Source organism: Caloenas nicobarica, chromosome 1 (assembly GCF_036013445.1).
Source record: "Caloenas nicobarica isolate bCalNic1 chromosome 1, bCalNic1.hap1, whole genome shotgun sequence".
Classification (NCBI taxonomy): domain Eukaryota; kingdom Metazoa; phylum Chordata; class Aves; order Columbiformes; family Columbidae; genus Caloenas; species Caloenas nicobarica.
In genome coordinates this window covers 25028382-25054399 of record NC_088245.1, presented here as the reverse complement: position 1 = coordinate 25054399, position 26018 = coordinate 25028382, and the positions used below count along the sequence as shown (strand labels likewise).

Here is a 26018-nt window from a genome sequence, read left to right as displayed (position 1 = left end):
GCCGCTGTGCAAATCCGTTGTTGTTAGTTCAGTGAAATGAACACGCATGGAGAGCTTTAATCAAGTCCTCTCCAGGTATGATGACTCTCTCCACTTGTCTTCTCAATTTCAATAATGTTTGTAGTGTTCTTCTTTTTAAGTCAGACAGATCCTTCTGAGCCTTGAGGGCATTTACATACTACCTGTCCTTTAGAAACTTGTATGTAATGTTTATGATAACAATCGATGTCCTTTAAAAACAGCAAACTGTTGAGTTGCTCCTCACCTTCTGTTGTTCAGAGTTAACAGTTACTCAGCCTTTGGCAGTCTGATAGAAAGAAGTATTGGGATGACAACTGTGATTTGTCTTTGAGCAATTGCACACTACACAGTAACTATTTGCTCCCGTTTTAATGGAATTTATTCTCATTCCTTTTATTAAAACTGATCAGCAGAAGCAGCCCAGTATTTTAGTTACTACAGACTTTTAAAAACAATGAATTAAAGGATAACTTCCTAATAATGCAAAGCTTTACAATCTGTCCATTGCCTTGGAAATTAATATCTACGGACAATGACAGATACTGCCCTGTTCGCTTCACAGCCATTTACCACTTCAACCCCTAACCCAGACCCTTTACTTCTCCACAGCAAGGTAATGCCCTTGTGCTGAAAAATGTATTTATACGTACGTTTCCATCACTTCTCTTAGATGATGACAGCAGCACTAGCAGAGTCCATTACTCCTTAGCCATTCCAATTTCAAATAAATTTTAATGGGGAAAATCATTCCTTTCTGAGAAGGAATAAATAAAGTATTTTATTACGCTGTGTGTGTGTGTGTGTGTGTGTGTTAATGGATGTGTATAAAAAGTAAGCAAAACCTATGAATTCTGTATAAGGAATGCCATGTTTTCTGAAGGAGAGTAAACAGGTGAAGGAGGCATGCAAATTTCTAGAAGCTGTTCACTGGGAGCTATACAAAATGCATCTGAAGAATGCTATTTGTCTCTGGCCTCAGCATCTAGCAGGTCCAGTTACGTTCAACATTATCTATAAGAAGAGTTAACTCTAGTTAAATACTGAATAAGACAGGAAAATATGTCATACACAAAATGATCTAAAAAGTACTTTCAGGCAGTGAATTCTCAAAGGTGGCATGTGCTGAAATGAAAATGGTTAATACTTAAAAAGAGATTTTCACATACTGATGCTGTGATCCTCTCCTCGACAAATTATAAACCCTTGCTGCAAACTACAAGGGCATTAGATGAGAGTTCTTAGACATAGTTCAACATTATAATAGTAGGTTTGCTGCTGTTCTCATACTAGCAATTACACTGACTAAACAGATTAGCTACTCCATGAGAATTTCAGCTGTACATGTCATAAAGAATGACATACTGAACTCTGTATAATTGTGATTGCAAATTTTTTTTTTGAAAAATGTTTTTATTGAAAAAAGCTGTTCTATATTTAAAATTGTACAACAACATGGGAGTGCTAAATAAAAAGTCATCCTGACTGCAAACAAATCCTGTTGATGCAAGTGCTGCTTATACCACTGTGTCTGCCATTAAGAAAGTAACCACCGTCTTCTGGGAAAGCGTTCAGGGTCTTGTTCCATTGAGACTGCGAAAATGAGAGCACTTGGGTAACAGACCTGGGATCCTGGCAACCACACTGCTGAAAAAGGATTCTCACAACAGAAAGAATTTGCATGTTCACCCCTGTATTACCTAACAAGGACACTCCTGCAATTCAAGAATCTCTATACGGGATATAGTGCACAAGTCAAAGGGTAAATAATAATTATCAAGAAATAGTTTCTCCTTATTTTCCACGAAAATGCAATATATGGTATTAGGACTAAGCATACTGTACATTAAGTTCATGATGAAATCTGTAGGAGTTTAGGTAATGACACCAACAGGAGCAAGATTTGGCCCTGTTAGCCAAGCTAAAATATAATTTTATTGGGATTTCTTTCAGCTGCTTCATCTTTTGCAACAGAGAAATGGGCTCAATGGGACACAAAATTCTGGTGGAATACACTCTGTTTACTCCTTTCAATAAAAGTAATTTTTCTGAGCTGATTAATTTTCAGCTGCATTTTTAGTCAGAAGTGGAATTTAATTAAGCAATTAAATTATAAACACAGCAATTATAATCTCTAGCTTCACCTAACTCGCATAGCGAGTTTCCATTTACTCACTGTATGTGATAGGCTTTCCTCTCATCCATTCTCTAATACAGTTGTTTACCAGGTCACTGAAGGGACAGTTTTGCTATCCTATCTTAAGAACATGGCAATAGTTTATTTTAAAGTGTGCATAAACCGAATGTAAAATTACTGAAATCAGGTATAGTATTTTTTTTTCTTTCCTGTGCTTGTAGCTGTATGTCATCTATGCTTAATGGTCTGTATTTCTGACATTATGAACCTGAGAAAAAATAAGAACAACAAGCATGTGTGGCACAATGAAGATTTGTACTTGAGGTGATGCACATTAAAGTGCACAGCTGAGGTTTTAGAGCGCAAAGGTCAAAGGACACAAACTCTAAAATTAGTTTCCTCATTTCACAAATTAATTTCCACATTTTTGTAACTTTCTAATTTGAAGAGATCTTTTCTTCAATATCTACAGGTGTAAAAATACTAAATGGAGTATTTGTGCTATCTAGCTTTAAGTATCTTACCTAGTAGGGAAACTTTTTTAGGGTGTATTTGTATTTGATGGCATGAGAAAGATCCTTTCACAGAGAAATTGTTGAAGGAGCCTCCAAGTGCTCTGAGCCACCTGCTTAACGAACCTGTCCCTGCTGATCAGAGGGGTCAGGACTTCACCTGATCAACACGAGTGACTCATTCTAACAGGCTGTGACACGAATGCCCATACCACCACTGCACTGTCTGCTCTCTTTTTTAACAATTCAAAATAAAGCTCTTCTATTTCCAATGCATTTAAAGCTTTAAAACGAAAACCAGTGGAAGTTTTGGGAACCAATGGAATTTTTTGAATCTTCAGTTATGAACACCGTCTTTAAAAAAACAACAGCAACAACAACAAGACGCTTTTATAATTTGCTAGTATCTTTTCCTTGGTTTCTGGCTAAAGAAGCTATTCTTCTAAAAACGAATCACCTTTCCCCCTTCATGGCCCTCACTGGGAAGGACCTCCATTTTGAACTCCTTTCATGGAACCTTTAAAGTCATCACCCCAGTCTGTCTTTCCAGTAAAAAAATTATTTTATCCCGAGAAAGCTACCAACTCAATGCCCCTTCCCATAACTGTGGTTGATATTTGTGGAAATCTTACAAAGCATCATGATCGGGCTTCCATTGGGTCTGTGTGCGCTTTTTTAAAAAAGGTAAGACAAAATAGTGTGTGCATTTATTTCAAAGTAAATATATGCACAATCTCTCATACTTCTGTGCAGCCAATGCTACTCAGCCACAAAAACTACATCAGCTATGCTCTTTTTATGATCACTCTATGAAATATTTGGATATAAGCACTAAAAAAATCTCTCTGCGCTATTGGAGAATATACAACATATCAGATTCATGAAATTAGGAACACAAAGAACTACTATCCACACAAACTGTGACTAGAAAAATAAACATATCACTAAACAAAGCCATGTCAGATGAATGTAGAACCAGCTTTACAAAACTAGTTCTCCTATCAAGACCTTCATCAATAAATCAGCAGTCCCACTGAAAAAATTGATACAATTTCTGCCAATGACTATGAAATTACATTTCTCTAAATACAGAAACAACCAAACTTTTCCGTATCACTTAGTTACGCCTCTTTCACAGAAACTACACTTGCATAATATTCCAAAATATAACATTATCTAAATTGCTAATAAATATGCCCGTCATACTTAAGTATCAGTGTAAATGAAGAATGCATGGGCTATACTACATTAAAATTAATTTTAATGTTCACGCATCCTGGTCAATATTTTGATATTGTTGAAATCAAGAAAAATAATAAAACAACAGATACAACACACTAAATCTGTAGTACATGCAGACATGCACACAAATAGTAATCACCTGAGTCCTTTTCTGTTGTTGCTAAATGTAAAACAAAAAAAAAGAGAAGAAAAACATTATTACAGAAATATAATTATTTTAGTTTCGTTAGAGTAGAATAAATACCAAATAAGGAGTTAAAATCTTATTAAAATCTTGAGTATAGCAGCGAGAGCCCTGACAGTTAGCTCAACCAAGTGATGGGTTTTGTCAGCTGATGGATAAATGGCGTATGTGTTTAGGTAGTGTATTTTTATTTAGCAGTTCTATACAGCATCTATTTCATGCCCACTGGCTGAGTCTGCATCCATATTGTGCCTGGGAATTTAGAAACACAAATAATAGTAAAATAATAGAAGAAAGTAAGAATATAAGAATATTATTTTGGTTAGAACCCCCTTTCCATCTCTGCTTTTTAGGTAGTTACTATTGGTCTATAGCTGATATTACCATGGAATAGTTGCATTTTGACTGATATGATGTTGTTCACCAAATAAATATTCAAAGAATAGGAAAAAAGTCCCAATAATGTACGACAGCTACATTTGAGGACATCAGTAGTGTTATAAAGATAATTACTATATGCTTTCCATATGCAATTTGAGGAGTAAGCAACTGATGTAAATACTAACATGCATTACTTTCAAGAGCAGAATGTAACTTCAGTGCATGGAGAAAATAATGCTCCCATAATCGTAAAGAAACAGAACTGAACCTATGGTTGAAATCTGTTCTATTTATATTGGTAAAAATGTAGGATATTTGTGATGACCTGAGTATAGAAAAAGACAAATACAGGTCTCTTTGCTACTGAAAACCAATGCATTTGGTTTTCTGATGTTACAATGCTGGAGTGCTTCACTTTCAAATAGTACTCTCTTCGCAGAAAAGTACTCAACCTATTTCTTGTTGAGATACTAGACTTATATATGCAATTACCTATTGTGCTTTGGGTTTACAATTACATGAGTCTAAAACTACTTACAGAAATCTAGTTATGTCAAAAGACAATAATTTCCTAAGTCAAAATATGCCACGGGATGGACAGCAGTTTTATGTGCTGTGTTAACAGTGTGCATATTTTAAAGTGCAAAATTTGCTACTTGCAGCGGAACTGCCATAATTCCCTAGGATATAGTTAAAACTCCTGGCCAAAGATGTATTTACTTCACTGTAAAAAAACTTTTCCAATCCAATTTAGTGTCAGTAAGTTTAGATACCTTTTGCATGCTTTTGTCATCTTTAAAAAATATTTGTATTTTTATACCCATTATTTAAACAGGTTTCCTAAAAAAAATGAAATACTGAACTTTAAAAAATCCCTTTTATGAATACAGAAAGAGAAAAACTAAAGAAAACGGTATTTCTGCTTTTTCATTTTCCAGAATAGATTTAATATTCATTCATCTTTCTTTAACACAACATGATATCATAATTAATTATGATAAACTGGTTACTAAGGTGGTATCATGTTGTTACTCCCATGATATAATACTGGTTGCTATAGTGATGAGATGGGGTTTTTGTTAATCACTTGTGAGATTGGTTAACTCTTGATTTTCAGAGAATTTGAGCAGAAATGGAAAAAAGACAAAAGTTGGCTTTGTAATATTGCTGAACATATGAAGCACCTTCATTTTGCTGCTGTGATAACTCTGTTTCTTCTAGTGCATTTCTAGAAATAACATGCTGTGCAAAAACATGCTATTTAAAAAACCTGGATTTTTTAAAGTAGAACTCATTCTTCATATATTTGCCTGCTAGTTGACTCTATTTCCAAAAAGAACCTGATATATGGATGCACACACACTGTTTTCTAGTCCTGGATATATCTGTAGAGGTGTATCTCAAGCTTTCTGCACTTTATGGAGAATAACAGATGTGTCTTGAAGAGGCAGTTGACTATTATTACTTCCTTTTTATTCTACATAGGGATTACAAATATTAAAATGACATTGTGTATGCTAGCTGATTTTTTTGAGCAAACTCATCATTAATTTCATGGTATACATTCTAGAACATACATAAATTCCAGGAAAACTGCTGATTATCATTAGATCTAGTATTTTGTCCCATTAGGTCATTCAGGAAATCAGGGTGTCATTAAGGTTTTAATGATCAGGCTATTATTATACATCTGACAACACAACAGCAAAAATAAATAACATTTATCTGTCTGCCTTACAAGTACATCAGAAAAGCATCTATACGCAGAGTTTTGAAGTTTCAAGGTGCTGTTACTGCTGATAAGGAAAGAATTTCCTGTCAGTAGTTTAATTACTACAAATAGCTAGAGAAATAAAAAATAACCCATAAACAACCTTTTAGATTTATGGAGAACTCAAAAGTAAGAACAAAGGGCAACTTAAATTAAGAAGTCCTAGTCTTCCATTCAAACAGGGTCCCAGGAGGCATATTAAAGCAATGAATAGGAAAAAGCTCCATAGTTCACCAGCTGAGACTTTAATGAGACATTTCCCCTTGCTGTGGAAGGGGTTTGTTCAGTAAAGGGAAAAGGCTCCTCACAGAATATTCAGTTAATAGGCATTGTTGGCTTTTACAGCCACTTTGGCAGTTGATTGCTGTACTAACCTTCTATTTTGGCGTATTCTGTAAGTCGAGTGTAATTGATCAAGGCAGCCTTCTCCAGACATTTTCTAACCACTTTCTTCACCTCTTCTGCTGGTATGGGAGTGGCGATATCTTTCATTAAAACCTGTGCCAGAGACAATTTTACTGCTTGTTTACAGTCATTACTCAAAATCCAAGGAAAAGGATAAAAATATCCTAATGTTACTACAGATCTGATAATGATTAAAGGCAGAAATCAAAAAGGAATTATTTCAGCTAGTGAAACTAGATATTTGTCTTTGAAGGTTTCTGTTCAATTCAGGTTTGACTGCCTATATGGTATTTATATACAAGACAAGACTACTCCTACCATTTTGCATCTTGCAGCATGCCAGTCAGTTTCCAGTTGGGTGACACCAAAACCAGTATAACAAGAGCATTCCCATAATGGGCTGGATCATGGTGGCCACTAAAGATGCGGAAATGTGCTTGGTTCTCACCTGTGGAAAAGCTTCAACCATTGCAAACCCATTGATTCTTCAACAGTGTAAAGGAGAAACTGTGAACACCACCATCAGAGCTAGCTAATACCAACTTACATTTCTTCCTTCATAAAGTTATTCAAATTCAGCATGTCCTTGCCATGAAAAATAGTTGTCTATAGTAGGCAGGGGAAATATTGAACTTCTGGCAGAATATTTTATTACTGACAGGTAGAAAAACAGATTATAGAAAGATTTTCTAAAATCTGCCAGTTTTTAAAGCCATCTTTTTTAAATATGGGACTTTAATAAAATGAATCACCTGTTGCAAGTGAGGTAAACTGAAAATATATACCTCTTTATATGAATGCAACATTATATACTCTGGGCTACTAACATCGATATTGGTTATCCAAAGAAATGGAATAAATAGTGTTAACAATTGACTTCCATTTTTACTTTAATTCTATACTCCATTAACTTTGAACAGGCAGATGTAAACAAAACTCAATATGCTTTTACCACATTTTAATGTAAATAATGAAATTTCAGATGACTCACAACCTTTTAAAATTGCATCTCCAAAGGATCCCCAGACAGGCTACAGCCTTATATAATACAACATATCTAAAAATTACTGTTAAAGGGAAGGAGAAAGATGTATGGTCTTGGGAAGGATATGGTGGAAAAGAAACAGGTTCAGCAACAGAGAAGCCATTAGGAAGATGTTCTTACAAAGTAGATTTCTTCCATTACTTGCACACTCACATGACATACCTACCTTCGTTGACTTGCTTCTTTTCAATGAATAACTTGTGGATTATCGACAAGTGAAACTTCAAAAACTTTTATCTAGATCTGATTTTTTTCAAGATTTTCAAATACGGGTAAAATAAAATGTTTATAACCCATTGTGAATTCGGAGGTGTAGGTATGTACATTTACTCCCGGTGGTCAAGACTGACAACGGTGTTGCTTGAGCACCAGACAGAAAGTAGCATTGCTGTTTGTGACAGCAGGAACAGCACGAGGAAACAGCCGTTTGATGTAACACAAAGGAATCTACACAGGACTACAAGCACTGAGATTATATGTGAAAGAAATCGTATATACCCAGCCTGTCTGCGTATTTTTGAACATAGCAGAGGTTTTCTAAGACAGAATATCCATCCATGGAGTGTTGTGCAGAGCAGAACAACTGACACTTCTCAGGACCAGACCTCTCAGATTTTGGCAGAGCTACACAGACATAACTTCATTGGGGCCCTGCTGCCAAAATTCCTCTGGAATCTCTGCTGGAATTTAAAGTCCCTTTCCTCAGAAGTCTGAGACACTTTTGCCATTACAAGGTCTTCTCCCCTCCAGTCGATACAAGAGGATTTGCTGGGCCAGATTTTACATTTATAGCTGTCCATGACATTTTTGCTGCATATAGGTTTTTTTTTCTTAAATTGACTCAGAATATGCACTTATGGAAGATTATCTGGATTATATAGATGCTTTTAAATGTTACATACCAGTATAGACAAGATCAGCATTATATTAACAGAAGCCATAGAAAGCAGGAAAGGGGGGCTGTAGATTTGTACTACTTCAGAGGTAATGCTGGATACTCATTAAATTTTAAAGAAACAGAGTCACTACAGTTGCTCAAAGTGAAAGTCCAATAAATAAGTCTTACAGAAACAGCTGTTTGCCTCTGTGGAAAACACTGAGAAAAAACCTCCCAGTGAATAATTAAAACCAGTAGTAAAATACCTGAGAAGACATGAGTCTACTTTAAGCAGCCTGAAAAAAAAAGAAAAATGCAGGCTTAGTACTTAAGCGGAACTTAAAATATGTTCTCAAACTTACCCTTTCAAGTAATGAAAGTGTGGCTTTTAAAGCTCCTTCAGGACGTCCAAAAGGAAAACAGTATCTTAAAATGTAAAAAAAAAAAAAAAAAAAGAGAAAGAGAAAATGATCAGAATTATAATACCTAAGTTAAGAATTTATTTTGAGATGTAACTAAGTAACTGTACACAACTGGCATTAAATTATGTTTGCAGAAGACTCCCCATATGCACAGTACTAAGGAAAGCAGGAGGCCTCTTCAATGGTCTATCATGGAGCATATATGTGACATACTACATAGCACAGCACTATCAGCCCACCAGCAGCTCAGGACTAAGTACAGAAAAAATACAAACGGCAAAAGGCTTCACTTCCACTTTCTCAACTATAAAGGATGTTTAATGGTCTCTGATGAGCTAAATTGTTATCTTCCTGGAAGAGGTACTATTTCTCATGCAGCCACGGCAGCTGTTGGAGCTGTGAAGTATCACTCTGTATACTATACTGTGTTTTAATACTGGATAAAGATAAGGATAAAATGTCAGAAATTTCAGTTTCTAGAGATACTTGGAAACAAAAATGTCTCCAGATGTTTCATATTTTTTCCCATTTTATTATAAATAGCTTGGAAAAGATTTTTATTTTATCTTAATTTTATCAGCTACAACTTGAACCATACCCACTTCTGTCTTTATACTTCTAAAACTATGTAAATTAAAAACTGACTCCATTCATAGCTTTGTTTTTCATTTTTCTCTTCTGAATGATCCAATATACCAACTGAATGAGACTACAATGCTCAGGCAACTGTAACCTCTCTTAATCTGTCTATAAAATCTTGCTGGGATAACCCCAATTGGAAAAAGGATTTTTTACTTTGCTGAGATTATTTTTTGTTATTATTACTCACTGAGAATGGTAGCCTTATATTTTAATGTGTTCCAATGGTAAAATCTTTTCTTATAATAACAGGATTCAGATCAATGAATTTTAGATATACATTTGATTAGCTAAAATAAAGTCCTGTAGATGAGGTCAAAAAAGGATTTCCCACTACAAGAATTCCAGTATTTGCTTTGCCTCATTTTGTTCCTTTCTTACTGTAGTGCGAACAAATTTTGGGGACAGGTTAACAAATTATCAAAGCAGATTTAATGACCCTTAGGTGTTAAGTCATCTTAAACCAGAACACTTCTTCAGGTGTTTTATCTCCTCCTCCTCCTTTTTCAGTATATTTCCATAATCCTTGATTTGTCTTTCCCACAATAGGAATAGTTTATTACTATCAGCCTCTAATGGTGGTTTTTGAATAAATGTCACTCATTTCTTGATTATACTTAATATTTCAAATCAAAGACTTCCTTCCGGGTTTGTTCTGCAATGTAAATAACATAACAAGTTTCCAAAACCAAACCAGTTTTAAGTTCATGATGCAGACAGAAGTCCCACAATACAATAGGGGTTATTGCAGTTTATTGTGGAGACAGTAGGTGTGAGTACAACGTGGGCAGCAAGCTTATGTGTGCAATTGGTGCAAGGAGCTTCTGACAGACAAGAGTTGTTTTCTGAGATTAGCAGCTTAAAGAAAAGGAAATGTTCACAGTAGAGGCCTAAAGGGACACTCTGAGCAGTTCTGTCTCCAGTGTTACAGCCTCTGTGCTGCTGAGGAGGCAAAGAAACAGCATCTTGCTGGCAAGGGGAAATTCAATCTCTTGGCTAGAACCCCCATGGCATCTGATTTCATACTATTCAGCTGTGGCAAGGATGCTCCCACAGCTGAGGGGATCTTTAAGGATAGGGAGACATGAATGGTGACAGTGGTCAATTCAATTATTAGACACATGGACAAGTGGGTCTGTGACATCCAAGAGGACCAAGCAGTAAGTCAGTGGCTCAGTACAAAGGCAGTGGACATCAGGAGACGTTTCTATAAGCTACCTAGGGGAAAATGGAGAAGGAGCGGCACTCATGGTCTACATTAGCACCAGCAACATATGAAGGTGTGGAAGGAACACTCCAGAGATAAAATTCACACAGCCAGGCAAGAGCTTAAAGTCCAAGACCCTCACAGCATCTTTCTCTGAAATACTGGCTCTTTCACATTTGATGCTTGAGAGGCAGTCAGAGATCCAAAGTCTCAGTGGGTAGGTAAGATGACAGAGAGGAAAGGTTTAAGAACCTTAAGAACTGGGAAATCCTTTAGATGAGAGCCGCCAGCATGGGATGGGCAGACTGCACCTTAATCATAATGGAGACAGGCTGATAGCACTGAAAATTAAAAAGGTCATAGGGGACTATCGAAACTGGAAGCTGCCAGTTAGCTGACAGACATGGGAGGGCATCTTTTTCAGATGGGTGTGACCTCGTGACCTAGGTGGACATAGCAAATGTTGAGTGCACCACTGAAAAGGCAGGAAGAGAAATAGACTCTTCAGTTAAAATGTCCACAATGACAGCTGAGCAGTGCACGGAGTGCGAAGCAATGGGGCGAGGACAAAGCTTAGAAAAGTTCTAACGTATTACAGGAAAAAGGATAATGCTGGTGATCCTTGAAAGTCTGTACCTAATTAGGATGACAAGAGTGATTAGGAAATGTTGAGATTAGAGGAGCTGCAAATTGATGACCAATAGTAAGAGATTCCAACTATACACATGTACACTTGATCAATGTCTCATTAGGATGAGATACAATGATACAGTTTTCAATTGCTTCCTTGGACAGCTAGTTTAGGGCCCCCCAGAAAAGGTGCTATTCTGGATTTGCTCTCAAATGTGAACAGGACACAGTTTGAGAGGTGCAGAGCAGGAGAGGTGGTCTGTAGTAGTGATCATGAAACAAAATTAAAACCAGGTACATTTTGTACATGTATATTCAATTTCAAGAATGGAAACTGTGAAAAAATGAGGAACTTGAAAAACAAAAGCCAAAACCTTAAAGAAGCAATAAAAAAAAAAAAGGCAAGAAACCTACAAGCAGCCTGAGGGAAAATTCAAAAAATAAGATTCCAAGTCGAATGCATGCCACAGTTAAAAAAAAGTGGTCTGAAAAAAGAACCAAAACCCCCTCTGTGATTCCATGTGAAAGATAAAGACTTTGTTGTAGAGAATCTGCTACTTTAAAACTTATCCGAACAAAGAGGACGTGAACGCCTCTAAAATATTCTAGGGCACATGTAAACAGTACGGCTGCTCAAAGTGGCAGTAGAAAAACAGTGGAAGTGGGACACCAGCCTGGGAGATGGTGGGACTGCCCGGTGACACGGAATGAAGTGCACTCGGCACTCAGGGACAGTAAGGCCAAAGCAAAGAAGTGCAGTGAGTACTTTGCATTGATCTGTTGATGTATTGACTGTTGGATGTATTTTTCAAAATCAGTCATCACAATTTTGATGGACTAGAATCCGGAGTGGTTTTAATACCATGTTTTCTTCAGAAAGCAATCTCACGGCCATGGTTATTCTGTATTAATAAATGATACAGGTGAACTTTTTACATTATTTGAGTTTTCCTTTAAAGTCTAATGACAATTCTTTATCAGGATGTCCTATTTGTAACTCCATATGCTTTATAAATTCAAATTCCAGGCCACAATTGATTCTTCTACCAGTATTATGACAGTGTCCTCATTTAAGTCCGGACATTCCACCTAATTTTTTAAATTTCTAACATTTGCTCAGAGGAAGATATAATAATTGCTCTTCACCTGGCAGAGCACCATTTGCCCATCTTGGTTAAAAAGGTTTTTAAGGCAAATCCTCCTTTGAAGGATGGAGGCGTTCATCTTTGTATGACACATTTCATTACTCTTGAGGAGTTTCTTAACATTGTTTGAATTCCCTCTAAACCCATCAAGACTGAGGCAGAAAGATCATATGGTCACTGATAGAGCTCATCAACGTACTCTAGTGTGTAGCTAAGCAGACAAGATGGGTTTTACCTTTACTTGTTCCAACTCAAATCATTATTTAGACATTGTTATACATTTTGTAATTAGTATTACACACATGAAGGCTTGAAGGCTAACAGAATTATTCTGAAGATGCCCAGACTCTTTGCTTGTTGCTTTATCTCCTTCCTCTCTCTGTACACATTTAGAAGGGCTCTGCTGCTTCAGTATTTTTGGGGCCCCAGCTACTCTCACTGACCTCACTATCGTGTATCAGAAAAAGGAATTACATTAATTGCAAATTACAATGGTTATGTTTCTACTGTCAGCGTGACATGATATGGTTTTAAGTATGCCAACCACACAGGCCAGAGGTCTTCCAGCTCCAATATCCCTTCATTTTAATTTGTAGCAAGCAAGATTGTCCTACTTCCTACAGATGAAGTTCCTTGTCAGTACATTCCTCCTGCCTTCCCAAGACCTGGGTAGGAAGCACTCCGTCCTCTGCTGCTCTATACTGCTTCTCTGGAAAGAGCTATTTAATCCCATGTAAGACAGGAGATAGACAATGTGTCAGGGAAGAATCTTCAGGAAGAGACCACAATTTTTTTCCCAAAAGTAACTGTCTTCAAGGACAATCCTAACTCTCTTTAGTTTAATACAGAGATGAAGTCTCAAGTGAAAACTGCTACGTCTTCTATGCTCAAAATATCCCTAAGCAACCTAGTTATCAACATGATAGATACCAGTGAATACTAGATACTTATCACATCACACCAGAGTGGCATCCAACAAATTTACAGACAACCTTGCTGACCAAGAGAAAGCTGTTTCACACAGCACTATTTAAACGGTGGAACTGGTTGTCATAAGCTGATACGGAGACAATTTATATAAATATATTCTAAGAAAGGGTTAGAGCAACAGAATTATGGCAGATAGGTTGGCTTGGTGTGTTGAACTGACAGATTGGGTGGCCTAGATGACAATTTTATGCTAAGATTCATATAGCATCAATTTCTAGAAAACAGAAAGATATCAGAAGAAATATCACCCCAAGTTTGCTCTGTTTCTTGTAGTTCTTCCCTAAACATCTTCTATTGCTATAGCAGTCCTTACACTGACAGTCCTTGGATATGACAAGCTAATTAAGTATGATGGACCTTTGCTGATTTAGGAAAGATAAGTATAATGAAACTGACCAAATGACATTAGACATCTAGAAAAAAGTTTTAGCTGCCATATAAAAAAAGTGTTCTCTGCTTATATATTAATAATTTTTCTGATCAGCACTAATCCAGAAACTGTCATGGCTCTGTCATTTTCAAATACAATTTTCTTAGAGAGCTTAAAGTTTAAAAGGATCAACAAAAAACAGGCCTATATTTTTGAAAAATCTTTTCTACCATAGAAAGAACACAGCTTATATGATACACAAATAAATTCTAAGAACGATCACCTGCTTAAATAAATTGTTTCATATTTTATTCATTTAAAAATATATTTGCAGGTAGACTGTTTTATTTTCACTCTGCTTGTTCTAGACCAAAGCTGAGCACCACGAGAAAATTCTTCCAGGTAAAACTTAGCATTAATTGAATAAATTATACACTCACCTGAAATGGCTTATTTGGTTTTCCAAAAGGGACGAAAGTCTGTCCTTAATTTCCTCAAACCTTTCTTTCTCTTCAATAGATACTGTTCCAATTCCATCTGGCCTGTAATATTAAATATTTAATAAATTCCGATATCCCTTCATGCAGATTCCTCTTTGAACAGTGATCTTTATTTTTAAAGCTTTCAGTTAACACACGTGCTAACTGTCCTTTCCCCTTTCCCATTGTCTTGAAGGATAAACAGTAAGTTGTGAGTATAGTAAAGACCAAATTGCAACTAGACAAACGACTTAACTTTTGAGCTGGACTTTTACATTCAAGTCTTCAGTTTCTACCTGGTCCTGATATGAACACAAGTTAGCATATATTTCTCCCAAATTATTCCCAAATATGTAGTATCCTTTCTCAAGAAAATTAGTACTGATAGCACAATAGAGGGGCCTACTCTGGCCTTGTTGAATTTCAGCTCCTTGAATCTTTCAGATCTTTTCCCAGATGCACAATATGGCTGAAAGTGATTTTAAAATAAAGGTGGGAAGGAAGCCTCAATGAGAAAAGCCAGACCAGGCAATACCTAGAAATCCACCTGCTTAGAGCAAGCATAGATTTTTGATCCCCATCCCAGACTGACAAATAGCAGCATGTAAAGACTTCCATATAAATATAGCATAAAAGATGCAACAAAAAATAGTCTTAAAAAAAACCCAAAAGCACTGGCATTTTTAAACATCAAATTTAAGTACCAATAATTAATAATAAGCCTTGTAGTAAGTACATTAAGCACACACTTAAGAGTCTTATCCTAAAGGTGTTATTAATGCCTTTATATTAAAATAATGGCAAAATGAAAGAAATTTAAATACACATTTTTCAAACGGTATTTTTGCTGTGCAGTCACAATTTCCCCACATACGGCATACTTTAAAAAGAAATATCTGAAAACTTCCTGTTAATCTCTTAACTTTGTGCTCCAGGGTAACAAAACAGCTACTGCTTCCCACCTAAGTTTACTACTTGACACTAAGTGTGGATCCAATCTGTACCTACCTCCTCCAGAGACTCTAAAAGCGTATCTCAATGTTTTTTTAACTGAGAAAATTGTAGTAAAATGACATGAAGAAAGGCAACATTCTAGGAATGTTCTAAGAATTGTTCTGTGATTCTATGAACATCTTTTTGCTAAGTTGCTACTTTTAGCTTCTGCACTATACTTAAATCTAGAAGGGATAAGTTGCTACCTGGTCACAACATTAACACTTCTCTCACTCTCTAAATCACTTATATTTGTGATCTGTCAAGTCAAGGTGGACAGAATGCCTGAAGTCCTTAAATTATTGTGAAGACAACAATAAAAATCAGATATGGTGGAGATATGAGTGACCAGGCACATCAATATACTAGTGTATAAATTGACGTGAAAGAGCAAATAACTTATCTTCTCTCTTTTGACGGATGCCAGGATACTTTACCTCAGCCTTGTGACAGATGGAACAAGTTCAAATTTAAGTAAATTGCACTGTCTGATTTCATTGTCAGGAGAGATCGTGCTCTGGAGTGATAAAGCAAATAGTTCTGTCATATTAAACCTTGCTGAGGCATGTCATATATATGACAGAAAAGACCTAGGGGTCCAGATAACAGTAAGTGAAAAAGGTGAGCCAGTAGGATGTCATATCTGTCAACCTGCACTAAGGCGAGGATCACTACGTACCGGAGAACTGTCACTTCACTGAGTTTGCTGTCATAAAGAACCTCACTGACAATACCTAAATTTTTCAGAATCGTTAACTATGTTTTCAGTGGATGTCTGCATAAAAGCAAATGTCCCAGAAGAAAGACTATACCAGAAAGTGTTAGAAAAATGTACTGTCTATGGCACTGAAAAACTCATCTCTTGAAAACATGCTCTTAGAAAACAGCATGAACTCTGAATCATTATTTTGTTTCTTCCTGTTAGCCTTATTGCAAGAAGCAGAATATAAAAATGCATTTTCACAACAGAGTTCTGAGACATCTACTGTACTGGCGATCGTTTTTTTGCTACTCTTGGGAATGTCTGCCTACTACTGAGAAAAAAGAACCACAGAAAAAAAAATCTGACTCTGAGATGAGCTGAGACATAAAAAATAAATAAATAGTTTCAAAATTCCCATTCATTATGTATTCTGGATCTTTTTCTTTAATTGCTTTTAAGACAGGATAAAATCAAATAGCACTGTATAGCTGGTTATCTTTACTTAGAAATTTCTGTGCCAGCCAAAAAAATCAGACTTAAGCAGTCATTTGCTTTTCAAAGGTTTAGTTCATCCATAAACTATGCAAGAATTATTTTGCAACTAAAAACAATAAGAAGTGTGCCTTTCTTACTATCTCAAATGTTATGGATAGTGGTTTGAACCTGATTTTTTCAATTCAAACCCAGTATTCAGCTTTCTTATTGAAGCCTGGGACCTCTCTTTCAAGAACTCACCCAAGAAAAGTGATGGACTTTCTTAAGAAGAGCTTTCATTTTAACATTACCTTCTCAAGAAGGTAAATGGAGAGTGAATTTTCCTTTCCTCCATTTTCTTTTCCTCCTTCTTCTTCACAACTGCTTTTGGGACTAGAGAACTAGGTGAAAGTGAACACTCAAAACCTGAGTAGCCTTCTCTCTCTCACTTTTATTAATTCTGTGGCTTTTAAGAACTCCGTCAATTGGATTTGGATTGGTCTGTCTCGTCCGCTTAGATCACAATCTAACTGGCACAGATGTAATGTTGTCTCTGGTCACATCTCAAATTGTCTAATTCACTCAGACTTAAATATCAAAAGTGATTTGAAACAAACACCTCATGAACTAGAGCTAGCAAATTCAAGTGGGAAGTAGCTGTTTGACCATACGACACTTAAACAATGACACAAAAAATAAAGGTTGACTGGAATTTTTAAAGAAACTTTTACTGTGACAGTCTTGCAAGATTGCTGTCCTAATGGCAGTTACTCTAGGGAAGCTGGTTGATTAGGTGGTGGATTTACGTTTTTCTTTGGGAATGGACTCTTTTTTCTCACTTAATGTAATCCTTTAAGGCTTGGAAGTACCCTCCAGAAATATTTTGATGTCTAGAGGTCTTAAAACCTGTAATAATTTTCAGAGGTCACTTGATGCATTGTAGGATTAAGATTCCTGTGAATAGCTATGACATGTGAGAAAAAAATGGTATTCCAGTTCCAATGGGAATGAAGTATGATGGACACCGGGTTGACTGTACATTGTTTCCGGCCCTCAACTTTGGAAACAGCTTCTCCTAGTGGCCTCTCAGAGAGTGAATTGTTACCCTAAGCAAGATTGCTTTGTTGAGACAGCCTTATAAAATACTAACTGAACACAACTGACTTTTCTTTTTTCCTCTGGAATATTGTTGATACTGGTTCTTTTTGCATATTTGCATATTTAAAAAAAAATGTTTAAAGTCTTTTCAATAAGCTTTCCCCATTGAAAACATAGACCATTGCTTTGGTCTGTCAGGAAAAAAAAAAGAGTATGAGGAGAATGCACAGATTGATATTCTAACATACACACACATAGATGAGAGCAGTAAGGCTGACCAAAAAAACCTGTCAGAGAAAGATGAGAAATTATGATGAAAAACAAAATACAAGAAAAATACTTCAGCTCAGGTCTTACTTCAAGATATTTATATAATAAACTACATTTCAAGGGTATGGGAAAAACAAAACCAAAACATAAATGTCATCTTGGCTCCTAAAAAAAAAATGGTTTTACAAGACTTCGTTGCTTTCTAAGAGCACTTATTTTTAAATTCAGTAGGATGCACAATAAAATGAAAGTATAGTGACAATTTTCAAATTAGCAAGATAAAATTTTGACTTCTTGTTTCTTAGTGAGCTTGTTTAGAATTTTGATTTAGAGGTTTTATTAGCTATTTATAGGACTTTAATATCCAAATACTTTAATACCTAAATTTTCTTTTAAAAGGCAATTGCATTAATTAAGGTTTTTGCAGACTCTAAGAAAAACAATAATTTACATTATCAGCTTAGAAGTAGGCAGAACAGACGTCTTTTTATTAACAGAAAAAGAAGAGAGCAAATTATTGTGTGGCATTTAAACACAGCTTTAACCAGCAGGCACTTGAAGACTGAGCATTTTGTTGTTTATATTAACAATTCTTCAAACATTCTGAGAAAAAAAATGACACAATAGAGCCTTCTGCTGTATGCATTTCTCAGGCTGATCCTACATCTGCTTACAGGTCATATCCTTTTTTTCACAAGTGAACGAAAAAGACCAATTCTGAAGGCCACTAAAACAGATTAAGATGATAAATCAGGTTCATTTTAATGATATTTGATGCAGTTATATTTTAGGTGGGATTCATTAATACCCTTCTATTGAAAAGCTAAGAATGTACTAATAGAATATCATTTAATCCAAAATATAAGGGTATGTATAGGCATTAATCAGTTGAAATTAATGAAAAAACAATGTATAATGTTTAGGGAAGGTGAGAGTACCTAACAGCACTAGCTGTTCTTCAGTTGCCTAAGATGGCAAGTCTCACCTTAAATAAGCAGAACTTTGTTCTAGTATTTCTTAATAACGTGTGAATTGAGATTAATTTTATATTGACAATTTCTCTGAGGCTTTCCAGAAGCAGATTTGTTTTGACATGTTGAAAAATGTGCCTCTGTTAATACTGTAGTGAAGATAAAGTTTAATATAACACTATTATAGTTATTAGCACTTTCCAACACAGGACAGTACCCTTCCTTAAACCAAAGGTGAGGTCAACATGGCTGCACTTGGTACCTGCAACAGAGTGAAGAACTCTGCTTCTACCTTTGAACTCAGGAGAACTTTACTGATAACTTTCTTGTGGCTATTTACAACACTAATATATAGAAAGCTCTGTCACTAATTGAACAACATCAATTTAAAAAAAGCCCAAACAACTATTTAGAGAGGCCTCACCTCAGAGGCTTGGGGGTTTCATGCTCATAAGTGAACCCCTTAAAAAGGAGAATGTAGATTAAATGAAAGACGGTTTACCTTCCTCTGTGCTCCATGCACATTGGAGATGATCAGCTTCCAAAAATGAAGGATAAACTCGACGATGCAAGATGCTTGGCACAGGGTAGTGCATAAAATTCAAAGATCTAGTGAAAAAGTTCTCAGCATTGCCAGTGAGCCTCAGAAAAGGGGAAGATTACATTCACTTGAAGAAAAGGGATATAAATGTCCAAGGATCAACTAATTTTTTCAGTTTTGAGAGAACACTGCTTCTCATCTAAAAGCACAAACTCATATAACATATCAATCTTAAAAGGTATATTTTCTCATTCCATGATTCTGGGGAAATGGTGACTGATAACAAACGACTTCTGCATAAAAACACCCTTCCGAGCATAAGAAATCCACTCTCACAATTTCCATTATAGAGTACTGACAAAAAAAAACCACAACAAAAAACCCAAACTACAAACCCAAAAGACTCTTGTTAAGTGTCTAGATGCTTTAAGAAACATGATAGGGAATTTATATAAGATGCTGGTAGACTGATGGACTATAACTTCTGATGTAAAACACTTCCCTACAGATCCACACTGTAAGCGATCTCAGGCTCCTTTCTCCAGCTGTTGGACAGCCTTGGAACAGATCTAAGATTAAAGCAGAAGGCCCAATTGACAATAAAAAACAGTGAAAGAAGACCTAGCACCTGCTATCATTACAACACAGACAGAATATGTGAGGTTCAGAGTGAACTAGAAGTGCAGTAGAAAGAGGAAGCATCTTCAACTATTTAAAAGTGAAAGGTTCCACAGAATCCTGCTAGCAATGGTTTCTTGGGAAAACCATCTAAGAAGTCTACATGCTACTCAATTATTTTTATATACAAAATTATACACATAAAAACTTAACACTTCTGGGAGGACATCAACTGGACAAAACCTTTCATGTCAGACAGTGACCATGTGCAGACAAATGGTGAAACTACTGACTTAAGTTCTGGAATTTTAGATTAAATCTTCTTAGATATTTTTTATGAAAGATATAAAATGAAGAAGAATCCAGCAAGATACAGACAACTTTGCTTTAGAGTTAATTCAGTCGGAAGAGAAGAAAATATCTATTCAGAAGGTCCACAAAAAATGATTAGAAGAGACAGAGCAATGTAATGGTATTATTTTCCTTGTTTTTTACAAAGTTCTTTGTCCCAGATTTGAAAGGTATGATTTCTTTGAACATTCTTTTATCACTTGACACAAGGTGTAAAATTGCAATAAATGGTTCTTATCACAAAACATTGAAAAATGAAAAGAAATATATGAATGCATAGCACTCTGAAGTTTCCATAGTTTCATTTCTCTTATGTGTTCATTTACTCCACTTTAAGACATTTCCTTCAAGTATAACAGGAACAAGAAGCCTATCAGAGAGTCTACAGTGCCAAATGATGGCAAGGATCTAAAAAGAGCTCTTAGAGAGGGCAAGGCTATTGCAGAGATACGAAATGAATTCTTTGCACTGGTGTTTATTATGAAAGAAATCAAACGGTGACAGATGATTCCTATGCTGGAACCCTTCTTTGTTTGCAGCAAAAAAAAAAAATTCTTTATTTTCTGCACAGAATCTGTCCAAAATTAAAGCAACTAAGAAAAAGCTTATGAAACAAATTGGAAAAATGAACAGCAGTAAGTTGCTAGGTCCAGAACTGAATTATCTGTGATTATGTGAAAGTTCTCACTATGAACTGCCTTCCTCCTGAGGAATGGGAGGCGAAGAACGTGAGATCAGTTTAAAAATCCGAAGTAGTCTCCAGGGGAAGCAGGGGGACCTACAGGCCAGTAAGCTTCACATACATCCAGAAAACTAGAAGGAACTATAATATAAGCATATTTAAGGATAAAATTAAACTGGGTAAATATTATCCATTGTGAAGAAGTCTGTATGGCTTTGAAGCCATAAGGCAGAGAAATCTTATTTTCTGATCTTCTTGAAGTTCTCTAAAGGAATCAAAACCAGGTGGATGAGTGTTAGTTGACTGACACGATGTACCTGGATTTCCAAAAATCTTTTGTCAGAAGATCTAACCAAAAGCTTTCAAGGCAACTAAGCAGCCATTGAGTTAAAAATGAAAGTCCTTACATTTACAGTGAAAAAAGAGGGAGCATGAATAAATGGTGAGTACCTGCAGTGAATGTAAGTTATCAGTCGAGTTCTGCAGGGATCTGTGCTGAGACCTGTGTTATTTTACAGTATTTATAAATGACCTGGCAAACAGCTAAGAACTGAGGTGACAGTAAATGTAATTCTAAAGATATTTATGTGGCATAGTGTGGAATTCCAGAAGGACCTTATGAAATCAAGTAGCAATAAAACAGCAAACAATGATCAAGGTAGATAAATGGAAGGGAAAATCAGTTGTTATTCTGGACAGGGATCTTAGTGTTATGATGGATAATTCCATGAAACAATCTCTGTTCAGTAGCAGTCAAAGAAGCAAATCAACATTGGGAATTTTCAGAAAAGGATGAGAAATGAGCAGAAAACATCCATTCAGTGTAACCAGTGTATGGCTCACTGATACTCCTTGAATCTTAAATATCAAAGAGACAACAGAGAAAGTTTTTTTTTTTTGTTCTCTCCGCCATCTCTTCCAATAGCATCAGAGAATGAAATGAGACATGTAGGAGTCAAGTTCAAAGCAAGAGTTCTTCAAGCAAGAGGAGGCTGAGTTGTGGAACTTGCTGCCAAAGGCGTTGAGGGTGCAAAGGGCTTACACAGGTTCAGGGGTGCAATGGACAAGTACCTGCAGCAGAAACTCACTCCAGGTTACTGAACAGGCATATTCTGAGCTGCAAAGAGTGGGAGACTGAAAGAGCACTAAGAGGAAATATTGCATATGCTTGCCCTTCTTACTCCAAGCAGGTCAATGCTGGAGACAGATGACTGACTGGCTTAGAAGAACCCTGACTGTTCTTCTGTGCAAACACACATGCACTGAAGATTTCAAAATGAAGGCAGAAAGAAACTATTATGCATTACTTGCACCTTCACTTCTCATACATGAACTTCCAATAAATCAGCTTTCTTTCTGAAAAGAAAAATGTATATAACTGGGAAATATGCTTGAATTCTGAATTTTTCAATTCAGTCTGTAACTCAGCAGGTGGAAAGAAGTCACTTTGCACTTCACGTGGTACCCACCAGCATCCATTTCAGACAAGAGGGACTGAATAGAAGTCACAGCATGAAAAGTCGAAAAAAGTGAACGTGACTGGGACGAAAACAATGGCTCCTACCCGGACTGTTTCGACTGAAATGTCAGCATTCAGGAATATCCTATAGTTCCTTGTTCTGCCCATTTCACTTTCACCAGAGACATACAAGTGCATGCGTAACCACAATGTAAAAAGTTCACTTGTGAACTAATGACTTTGATGGAAACCATGTAGTCCATATAGTGGAACATTTCAGAAGAAAAACATTGTGAAGAGGAGCCAAAGGAGATGTTGTAAAGTTACATAGCACCAGAAGCACAACAAAAGCTGATTTTATTTACTGGAGGAAAAGATAGCAGTTGATTCAGAAACAAGGATGTTTTTGTTTAAAGACTCAGCAAGGCTATTCTTATACTAAAATATTTTGCTTTTTGGCTATTTAGGAGGAGTATGTCTTAAGAATGTCATCAACAAAAGCAGAAATACCTTTTCCACATAAGCAGTTTGTTAGCCCAGTCACAGTGCTCTTCCCAGCAGAAAAGGAAAGGCACAAATGAGGTTTGAATTCCTCAGTCGAGGACTCAGCACATTGTGTTTGACCCTGCATAAATATTTCTGTTCCCAAATCAACAACATTGGTGTAAGAGACACACTAAGTACCAGTATGCTTGTTTACTAGGAGTAGTATTCAGTACGTGCAATCCCACAACCATGCCTGGGATCCTAGAGAGTGCCTATGGCTAATGGACAGCTGGGGTCCATTGTATGAGAGTGCTTCCTCACCAGTTTTATTTAGCAAATCAGATGTAGTCATTGGTGTGCTCGGCATATGTCCCGGTATGGCCCTGGTATATTTTGTAGATTTGCTCTGATTTGTGCTTGAGTTTCTCCTCACTAGACCACCACAAATGAAGGCAAGTGACACTTTTATCTGATCATTTGACTGATGTCACTAGATTGCCTGCTACTCTCAAATTCATACCTAAAAGAAACTGATGATCTGAACAACAGATATGGCTGCATTTCTACATGCTCCTCCATCACCTGACTTCAAGATCATTTCTGATGATCTTTCTCAGGCTAGTGGAAGGTCTAAGATCCCTCTGTGGAGCAAAGGTGAAATCTAAATTGAATACATCATGCCTAGAGTACAAAGCTCTTTGTCTTTGTTCTGTAGTCTTCCTAATTCTCAGCCTGACTTATAAAACTAAGATGTATAATGCCAGGGATCAGCCTAGAACTTTGGCCTGTCGTGCATTGTCTGTGAAATTCTTTTTTCCCTTTTACTATTTTTTTAGTGCTGCAGCAGATGAATGAGTGGATGTATTATGTGTGTATGCGCGTCTGTCATCCTCACTGAGTGTGTCTGCTTCTGTCCTTGACTTACTTTTCTTCTTTCTTCGTGTTTCTTTTTTCTTCCTTTTTACAATCTCAGTTCTAGTCAGACCCTCTCTGTTCAACACTTCTTTTATTCCTAAAACACTCGTAATGCTATTCAGAGAATATCTGTACAGAAGGAATAGACAGAATACAAACAGAGTGCTTACCACTGTGTAAATGATGTGCTCCCTGAGATATTTTCATGCACTGCACACACTGTTGTCCTTCACTTAAATTATGAAATAAAAAGAAATGTATCTACCTTTCTTTTGAATTCTTGAAATAAGTTTGAGCAATTATCAGTGTATATATGTCTTGTTAGGTTGAAACCAGTAATAAAAAGGCTAGAAACAACAAAGGCTTAGACTCAGTAGGAAATACGAATGTGTCGACTTCTTCAGGAACTGACAAAAGAAGCACGCTTTTACAGAGAATAGGTTACCAAGCGAAAGCCAGAAAATCTCCTAACTTACCAGTATGAACGTTAAGATTCTTGACAGTATTTCAGGCACTTCCAAAAACATATTAATTTTGGATATTGAGGACTACACAATGTTAATCTCCCACTACCAAATCACCCAGGTCACAAATGCCCAGCTCCTGTTCTCACAGATGAGACTGTAAAAGGATTGTCCTTTCTTCACTGGATCGAGGACAGTAGAACGGCCTCTGTGACTGACTGGTTTCAAGGCACCCTCTCTTTCTCCTGATCCCTACCATGATTCAGTTTTGGGGATTTACTGACGGCATCACAGTAATCACTTTTTGGGACTGCGAGTAGGTTTTCCTCTAGCAGCAGGATTGGATCACTTGAGAGGAGGAGATCTACTGGGTTTTCTCCTATTGTTTTTCAACTTTTCAAACATATTTCCTACAGCAGTCTACTAATCTAGTGTGCACAGTAGGGTAAAAATGCATGTTGTCCTATGATTTGATAGACTGCCTGACCCGCTCTCCACTCTAGGAAGACATGGATAAACTGGAGCAAGTTCAGTGGACGGCCACAGCGATAGTCGGAGGCCAAAGCACTTGCTCTGAGGAGAGGTTGAGAGATCTGGCCTTGTTCAGCCTGAAGAATGGGTGGTGTCTAGGGCGACTGCATGGCAGACCCCCAGCTGCCACCAGGAGGTTGGCAAGAGACAACAGATACAACTACACTGAAATAAGACAGGCTCAAACTGAGTTAAGACCTGACTGGATGAAGCCCAGAGCAACCTGGTCTGACCTCAAAACTGACCCTGCTTTGAGCAAGAGGTTGGTCTAGAGACCTCTTGAGGTCCCTTCCAATCTGAACTATCCAATGATCCTATCTCCAATACCTGCTGCTCAACGGCAGACCTAGTTCCCTCACAATTTGGAGTAAGATGCAGATGAAGCAAAAGCTTCTTTCAAAAAACGTGCTTAGCACAGCAAAACAACAACACATTTTTTTCCAAGTCTTGCAAGTGGAAAGAAGACATCATGCAAGAGCATCACTGTGACCAACAGCCCTGAAGCAGCCTATCCCTTTAGTGGAAAGAATCACAAAAGTGCCCTAGCTTTTCCTGGCTGCGGTTCACACTACATTCCCAACATATGTTTTTTGTCCCTGTGGTAGCACAGTACACTATGATTAGTTGCCAGCTACAGACTGTAGAAAGGGAGTCAAAGTTTACCTTGAACTGCAAAATTGTTCAAAATGTTCACTGGAAACACCATTCACTGATGCATCACAAATGCAGAATGCAGAAGATTACCTCTTTAACAGGATGATATCCTTTAGCCTTGAATCGGCCTGTCTGTTCAATGCCCAAGAAAACACAGTGCATTAAGACAGTACAAACTGAAAGGAGATTTCTTTTTTTTTTTTTAAATTGTAATCTGTATAGAACTCCCAATAGCCCTGAAGAAACCTTAATGAACTGATTCTGTTGTGTGCAAGTTCCTTACTGGGTGAATGCAAGAGATGATAAATACTTTTGCTTCATCCTAAGGCTGTGAATTTAAAACTATAACATTAA

At 36.7% G+C, this 26018-nt stretch overlaps 1 protein-coding gene across 1 annotated transcript in view; it reads right to left on the bottom strand.

Annotated features, from left to right (window-relative positions):
• The window catches only part of CADPS2 (calcium dependent secretion activator 2), a 308472-nt gene that overhangs the window by 77570 nt on the left and 204884 nt on the right, over nt 1–26018 (bottom strand). The window contains exons 14-16 of the mRNA XM_065627091.1: nt 14416–14517; nt 8935–8998; nt 6620–6743 (exon numbers count right to left, since the gene is read on the bottom strand). Of these exons, the coding sequence (XP_065483163.1) occupies nt 6620–6743; nt 8935–8998; nt 14416–14517 (290 nt within the window). The remainder of the gene's footprint in view (nt 1–6619; nt 6744–8934; nt 8999–14415; nt 14518–26018) is intronic.